The 8,681-nt window shown below is 37.9% G+C and overlaps 1 protein-coding gene across 1 annotated transcript; it reads right to left on the reverse strand.

Annotated features, from left to right (window-relative positions):
• Positions 1-227: 227 nt before the first annotated feature.
• On the reverse strand, positions 228-6,243 carry TES (testis derived transcript (3 LIM domains); the record flags this gene model as incomplete). Its single annotated transcript, XM_010080088.1, has 4 exons — positions 228-386; positions 955-1,170; positions 4,445-4,780; positions 5,954-6,243. Coding segments are annotated over 4 exons (1,001 nt in total), but the record flags the coding sequence as incomplete, so codon positions are not given.
• Positions 6,244-8,681: the final 2,438 nt, after the last annotated feature.

The following is an 8,681-nucleotide window of genomic DNA, read 5'->3' on the forward strand; positions in this document are numbered from 1 at the left end:
TTCAGAACAGCCTCCCCTGTCACCAGTGGCTTTGATTCAAGTTTATGAATTGACAAAACAGGTGTCTGCTTTGAAGTTTTTTTTTTTTTCAAAGGGGAAAAAAATGATTGACTTGAGCCTAAACTTACATTCAGATATTCCCCACACTGGGAGAAAGTAACGATTTCAAGCTCCACAGGTGTATGTTCCCTTCCCCCACAGCACCAACATGTCTGTAAGGATCTTACCGCAGCGTGGTTTTTCACATAGCAGGGTTTGCAGACTGGCTTGTCATTCACCATTACATAGATTTCCCCAGCTAAAACACAATCACAGTCAAAACAGCAGAAGTGTTTCAGATGCCAGTTTTGACCTTCTGCTTGAGTATATTCGTTGCTGAATATTAGCTATGAGGAAGACACAAACAAATATTAATATAGGCATTTGAACAGTATTTCTTTCAATAAAGCTAACCTCAGTATGTTTTGTAATTTCCAAGGAACTCCCAGCAATTCCACCATTTCAAACAATTTCAACAACAAACACGTGCACTCATTTGAGTGTGTCACAAAAACCTCAATTTTTTTTTTTTTTTTTAATAAGAGCCAATAGATGCCAAAGACACTAAGCAGGCTGTTCTCGGTGTGCTGCACAAGGTGTAATTTAGTCAGGCGCTCCCCCTAGTGCCCTTCATGGGGAAACAACTGCATAATTGGGACTTGGAAGAGTTTGTATTTGTGTATTACATCCTATGTCCTTTAGACCGCACTAAAATCCCCACCAAATCCAAAGCAAATTATATATCTTCCTAGATGCAGAATGTTCATATTCATTTAGGTTCCTTACAACTATGATCAGCTGGAGCTGGTGAAGGCACATCATCTCCCTGCACTGAAATATTTTACTAAAAATCATATTCACTTCTCAGGGGAGCAAACCTGTGTGCTAAAACAAAAGGACTAGGATATTTCCTACCTCATCACATCCAGCACAGCGAGGTTTTTCGCTGTCGCAATAATGTCTTCCACAGTAGAGGTTACCGTTCTTCCAGAAATAGATCATGTCTACTAGAAGTTCACTGCAGGTGCAACAGACAAAACAAGCTGGGTGCCACAATTTGTCATATCCAGCACGTTCTGCATAGACAGCTGGGTCACCTTCTTTCATGTTCAGCTTGCAGCGATAGCAGGACTAGAAAGAAGTTATTACCAAGTTAGATAAGTATTTGAAGAGGTACATTTGTAGCAATTACATATTACTGACGTATTTAATAAACCCCACCTTTTCAGACAGAGATTAAAGCATTAGTTTACTCTAATGTGTGACATGATGCCACAGTATGGGTTTAGGTAAGTCATTCAAGATGATGTACATTCTACTGACATAGCACTAGTTCTACTTAAACAGATTACTCTATTTTGCCATATTCACATTCTTCTAACTACAGCCCAGTTCTTAAAACAACAACAAACAAAAATGATGTTATGGTCTATGAGCCTTGCATACTCAAGAATAAGGAGCAAATAATAAGGAGCCTACATAGCTAATGGACTAGACTACGACTAGAAAGTACTACAAGAAAATAGCTTTACTTATAGGTCAGGAGCACATCAAACCATATCTGCATCACTAGTACGAAAAAAAAAATTGTAAATATTTCAAACTCATTCGTTCTAAAGCTGTGTTCTAGGGCTGATAGTCACTCATGGCTGTTGTCCAATAGCCTGTGATTAACAATCTTAAAATGGGGAGAGCAATTATGGAAAAGGGACTACAAAGTTTATCATCACAGCTACACTACAAATTCTTCCAAAACTTCATAGTGAGTCTTCTGCCCTGTACCTGCTTACAAAGAGGGTTTTGTCATCAAGTCAAAAAACATGTGTGGTTTATGTTACTGAAACAAAAATTTTCATCTACAGTTTAATCACCAGTTTGGCTTTTTCTGCACTCCAGTTGGTCTGTGGACTGAGCCGAACATCCTGGGAAGGTTTTCTCTATGATTCACATCACTACAAGCCCAGCCACAAATGGCATCAACTTTTCAATTGTGTGTGTGTATACATATAAAAATGTATTATTTTTTTTTAAAGCGTCTTGGCTGTAAGTCATATTGATCAGATACCCACACTTGTTTCAGACAAGCAATTTTAAAATATACATAGAAAGACATCAAAAGGGGAGGAAGAACAGCTTGGAACAGATTGAAAGTGGAAGTGTAAATATATACATATACAAAGCTTTTTGGACTCTTCTTTCTACTTTAGACCTCACACTCCAAGAGGAGTCAATTGGAAGGTTTAGCAGCTGTAGAGACCCAGATCAGGGCAAGACAATTTACCTGCCATTTGCAACAATCCAAGCCTAGGTGGTTAAAAAGCACATGAAGATATTTACTACTTTACAAGATGACAATATGCTGAATATCCATTTCTCTGTTATTCATATTTTAACCGCAATGAAATAGCTTTTTTTTTTTAAACACAGGTAATTATTATTGGTATATTTACATTAATAATCGAGACCTAGTTGGTTTAATGTTGTTTTTTTTAAAAAAATCATGTTTAAAAGAATTGAATCCATTCCTATAGTGAAAGTTAGTTTTTCAAGAGATTCTGTTTACCACGGCTACAGGAATACATGCTTTCAGACTCAGTCTGAGAGATAACATACAAAGAAAATTTTGAGAACAAAGATGCAGCACTAATGGATACAAAAAAGTGTAGACAAGGATGGCAATTCTTCCACAAGGTATTTGAGAGCTCTTCTCTGTACAGGTTTTTTTTGAACTGTTTAAAAAAAAAAGTTGAAATAGTCTCAGCTATATGCTGTAACATTAAGTCCCATTGCAGAAATCAGACAAAAAAACCCCCTTAAGAACAATATATCTAAATCCTGATTATTTAGCCCAGGGTAAACTCAGTACCTAACAATAGATAAGCAGCTCAAACATTCACTTACACTAGTAAACACTTCTAAGCCTCTTTCAAAATCACTGTGCACAGCAAAAAGATATGCCTGGCTTAAACAGTAGGAAGTATACTCAGGTGCTCTAGTGGGAAAACTTTGGAAGTGATAAATGGGTACAATGCAACAATAAAGCATCTTTTGATGTAATTACTCAAGAGGACAGAGTGCCTTCTGCCCTTGACTTAATGTAGTGCAGGCCAGTCAGCCAGCAGGGTACAATGCAAGGTGGGTATTTGCGTAGGTCTTTCTTGCGGAGTTAAGTGAAGAACTGTTGTGGTGAAACTAAAGTAACCCAGGAGGAGAGGCTGAGTAAAGACAAAATGACAGCAACCTAATCAAGCCATGATAAAGTAACTTGTTAGTATCTTAGAATCTCCATGACAAGATGATGGCAAAAATAACTGAAAAATTAATTTTAGAAAGTAGCTACAGGTAACAAAATGGCACAGCATATTACTGATTAAGGTAAGTGGGCATGTTCAAAGCTAAAACTTAAATGTCAATATACTGTGTCAGTTTAAAAAAAAACCAAACAACAACAAAAACACACCAAAGAAAGCACACTACACCCCTCAATAACACTGAAAGCCATATTCTATCTAGAACTTGTATATTCATTTTCTGTAAGGAGCCTGGAGACAAACAATTTTTAGGATTCATACATGTAATAGCAACATTTCTGGAAACCAAGTTACAGGAGCTTTTGCTACTCTGAAGTGAAGGTCTACCTTCACTAAACTAATTTAATGTTACTTCAATAATCCTACCCCTATTTTGTATTCATAATTGGTAGCAGAGCCATGCACAGCGGCAGTTAGCAAGTTATGTCAGAAATACTTTAATAAGGCTATAGTTTCAGAAATATCAATGAAAACTGAGTAATTTTGCATACCTTATTTTTTGTTGAGCTATTAGAAGGCAGAAATCAGATGACCAAAAAAATAGATCAAAGAAAAAAAATAGAACTGAATATGAAAAGAAGGCTAATCAAAACAGTCATTATACAACTTGGTTTGTTGGACATGGCGGAGAGAGGTGTTACTTTATTATTTCTTAGTTTCATTTAATTTTAAACACAATTTGTCAAGCAGGTAATTTTGGTGCTCTTCCAAGAAAGAGAAGAAAACAGGCTTCTAAGATTAAACTAAACTTTTCAAGAGGAGAAAGTGTAGCAACTAGTCTGTAGGACTACACAAGTTTCTTTATTATTATTCTGTAAAAGCTGCCCACTATACTGTATCTCCAAGCTAACATGTTTTTGCAATGAGGATGTAAAGGCCACCTAGGAAGTTATTAGCTGCAATGCACTGAACATGGTCAGAAACCAGGGTTCTGTGCAGACATTTACAATGTTTTCCAGTTCCCCTTCTTTCTTTCCCTCCCCACGTTTTCAATATTCCAAGATAACAAACAAGTTAATTGGGTTAAAACAACCAAAGAGAGCACTCGGACGGTAACATACCTTATTGTTTTATCTTTCCCTTCTTATACTTACATACTGAGATGCCTTCCGATCTGGGGACTTGTCCTCCATCACTCCTACAGCAGCTGAGGTGCCTCTGTCACCATTGTTCACGTTATTCTTCTCAGTAGCTCTTGTTTCCACCTCCCCAGGGAGCTTAACATCTCCTACGCCAAGCGCCTCATTTTTGTACTTCTTCACAAATTGTTCCATCTGCTTAACTTCATTGGGGGAGAGCTCGTGGCATTTTGAAGGATCCTGATCGTGAGCAGGCAGCTGCTTAGCCAACTGCTTCTTCCTGTACTGTGCGCCTTCCGAGCCAGCAACAGGCTGCTTCTCCTTTGGTAGCATCTGCATATACTGCCTAGCCTGAACCAGGAGGAATTAAGATATCAGATGCCACTTCAACTATAGACCCATCCTTTTAAGCAAACATGCGACTAAAATAATCTCTGCTGTTGCTAGCGGCAGTCAAATTTGTCAAAACCAAGGTTCTTTCTACAAACATCAAGCTCCTGAAACACAGTAGATGGAGATAAAATACAGCAGATGCAGTAATTGGCTTCTTCCCAGAGTAAGAGCCAGGCTTCCTTTTAAGCCTTTTACAGAACAGAGTTATTACTTCTCAGAGTAAGCAGTAATTAACATTTACAGGGTGCCTTGTCTCTTCAAAGGTATCTAAAACTACTGATCATCAGTATAGCTTTAAAAAGTAGAAGCTGAAAGAGTTCGCCTAGGGCATACAGCTCATTGCAGAAATAATTCTAGCTAAATATTAAAACTGGAGGTTTTTTTCTTTAAGGCAAGGAAAAACCTAAAAATCAAAACAGTAACTGAATATTAAGTAACAGTTGATTTGGGCACACAAAGTTTGATTAATTCACTGAAAAACGATATTTTGAGAGGTAGGTCAGAGATAACGTGATTCCAGCATGGTTCACACAACACTGCAGTACAGCAAATTGCCAATCAAAGTTTGAAAAAGTGAAGCAAAATCCTCAGAAGGCTATCTACCATCTCATCTACTTCAGCTGAAAACATACTGGAAGAGAGTGGTTCTTTTAGATGTCAACACTGATCTTGTTCTTACCATATACAGTAAAAGCTATAAGGCAAGGCTGAGTGTTCTCCTTAACTTCAAACAATAACAAATTGTTGTGGGGTGATTTTGGTGGTGTTTTTTGTTTTGTTTTGTTTCTTTTAAGCCCACACTCCACACATATTTTTCAAGTTTCCTAAAAAAAGGCAGGTGAGAAAAATTGCACTCCAGGGACTTAGCTGATAGGTATTAATCGTATCTGCTAAAAACCACCTCATCTCCCCAGTTCTCAAGAAGTTCCATAGACAAGCATCCATACCTACAAGATGACACAGGCAAGATTCATTAAGCAGGCACCGTATTTTCAGTTTTGAGGAGGAAAAAAATAAGAGGTATACACAGAATGACTACAAGAGACAAAGTTATCCTTCCAGTAAGCTCTGCTACTCTTATCTCCCATCAACTCCTGCCTTGAAAATGAAGAAATCATCAGTTGGACTTACAAGTATCTGATTCTGAACAGGAGGAGCCCACTCATAAGTCACAGTATTGATGGATATGTTCTTCTTGGCTGGCACTGGATTAGTCAGTATCATTACATTGCGTTTATACATGGGAATGCCATCATTCTTCAGCTTTGCAATAAGGGTCGTGTATTTTGTGTCTTCAAAGAGTTTCCCCACTTTCCGATCTTCCTCATTGCTTGTGAGGACATCATGCTCTTCCTGGCCACATTTGCAGTTACGGCATATTTTTCTGAAATTGATGGAAACAGCAACAGTTACAGTCTCAGCTGAAAATTACATCTCACACAGCTGCACGCATAGTAACAGCATCACTGGGAACCCAAACCCTTGTTTTCAGTGCTTTGATTAGGGAATATACAAGTTATTCTACAATATATCAAACATCTCTTGAGGATATTTATTACTTGTACTGTTGTGTTATTTACAGTCTTTGTTCACAGAGATTGTGATCAGATATCAGTCAACTACACTAATGCATTTTCAATAAGATGCTATATAATTCCTTCAGTTATATCTCAGTACTGGTCATACACGTATGTCCATTATCACCCACCTACCAGATTTATTATGGGTAGTTACCCACGAGTTAACTTAAATGCATCAACATGATCCCCCCAGAAATAATTTATTTGGGCTTTTTGTGTGTATATGGAGAACCTGAAAAACTAAATTATACACACTAGACTATGCTCTTCATATGCATTTCACTGAATGCATGATATTTGGTTATCACAAAGTTGCTATCAAGTGGAAATAAATATTTCCTAGAAAGGAAAAAAATGCATACAGCCATATATACAGTGAAATTGCACCACGTTCTGTTCAAAGTTCAGCATTTAAAAGAGAAGATGATAGAAAAATGAAAGGCTTATATGGACAAAACCTTTCAAACAGCTCTGAACCAAGTCAGAGGTACCCTGGGTACATGCTGTACAGAGAATTTTCAGAGATAAGATCCTTAAAAGGTAGAAGGCTTTACTTAGATATAAATGGTATTCTTTCATATACACACATTGGAACTCCTTTAGTTAAGGGCTATTAGATACCAATTTATTACCTAAAGTGTAATTAAACAATTCACATATAATAAACAGAACCTTGGATTAGACAAGACAGTTTACTATTTATTATCCCCAGAGCTTCAGTTCAAAGCAGTCAGCCACAGTATGCAGAAATTAGTGAATTTGGATGTTAATTAAAGGTTCTTGTTATAGCCCAAGGAAACAGATCAACCTTCTGGATCTCTAATTTGAAGAGGAGTGAGTAATATTTTACCCCATTATTTATTCTTCACATAGCGAGTAGCATAAAACTACTACCTATAAAATGCTTCTCAACCCTTCTTGCCAAAACTTGAACTCTAACATTGTTCTGCATCTTGCTTTCTAAAGTCTTGAAGGCAACATATATGCCTTATCTTAAGGCATCTAATAGGTACATGATAAGAACACACCATGAGAACAGCAGGCCCATTAGGTGATGGGAAAGGAAGAAGGAGCACCTGCATATAACTGGTCTTGTGAAGTGATGCACAGCCAGCTCCAAAGATATGCACTACGTACATACACCAGTTTATGATGTGGGGTACTATAATTTCAGTGTGTGATGGATGCTGGTCAAGTGATTACCTAGCAACCATAAGTTACGGTAACCTAAGTTATGAAGCCCACTCCAAATAAAAATAGGTAACTCTGCAATACAAATGACCCACTCCATCCTAAAAATAACAAGCAAAGTAAGAATGTTAAACAGAGCAGACTCCGCTTTGCAACACATAAAAACCTAAAGAAATGAATAATTGAAGCGTAGGCTGCCTGACAGCTTGCATGACTTCCAACTCGTTTCCACAACAGGGAAGACACACAGAATTTCAAAGCTGATATTTATCTGGATACCTAGAAAACACTAAGCACTTTGCAATCTCCCAGCCACCAAAACCTTCAAGCATGAACTAGCATTGCCCTTTAAGCCTAAACACTGCACTACGCATCTCAAGCACTCACAACATAAAATTTTGCAAGATCTTCAGCATAAGTCTACGTGAGTACTTTACCCAGCTAATAGAGACTGTTTACTATACTAACAAAGCAATTCATACTAACTTTGCTCAGCTTTTGAGGTGTGCATGATTATACCTTATTACCAACTCTCAATCATGTCATCTTTGAGATCTAATACTAGGTGACAGAATCAGCCCTTACATTTCACGGGTTTAGCTCATTATTACATCATGACCATCCCGCAGCCATATGCCTCACAGCACACATGCAACTTGAATTCAAGCAGTGAGTCCATTTAACAATACTTTACCAGATATTTTCTTCAATTTTTCAACTAAGACTTTAGTAATAGTAAGCCCGAGTTTTAGTTTTGCCCCTTGACAGGATGTGATCTAATAATGTCATGAACAGACATTCTCAGGTAACCTGCATGGACTCCTGCAAGTAAAGCATAGTCTTTGCTCTCCAGAACTGCTCTGCTTACAAAACAGAACTCAGTAGGAACAATCCATACTGTCGTAGTGCCTATGTGGTCACAGCAGCAGTGTGACAGTCTGTGCAGCTCTCCTCACTCTGTACAGCAGCCAGTTACAGTGAAGCAGCATCAACAACCTGCAGAGACAAGACCATGGCCAACAAGCTGTGGTGAAATTCTTCCCCTGAGACTTTCACATGTGCTGAATGCCTTCTTTGTCTCTGTCTAT

Source organism: Pterocles gutturalis, unplaced genomic scaffold (assembly GCF_000699245.1).
Source record: "Pterocles gutturalis isolate BGI_N339 unplaced genomic scaffold, ASM69924v1 Scaffold52444, whole genome shotgun sequence".
NCBI classification, from domain to species: domain Eukaryota; kingdom Metazoa; phylum Chordata; class Aves; order Pterocliformes; family Pteroclidae; genus Pterocles; species Pterocles gutturalis.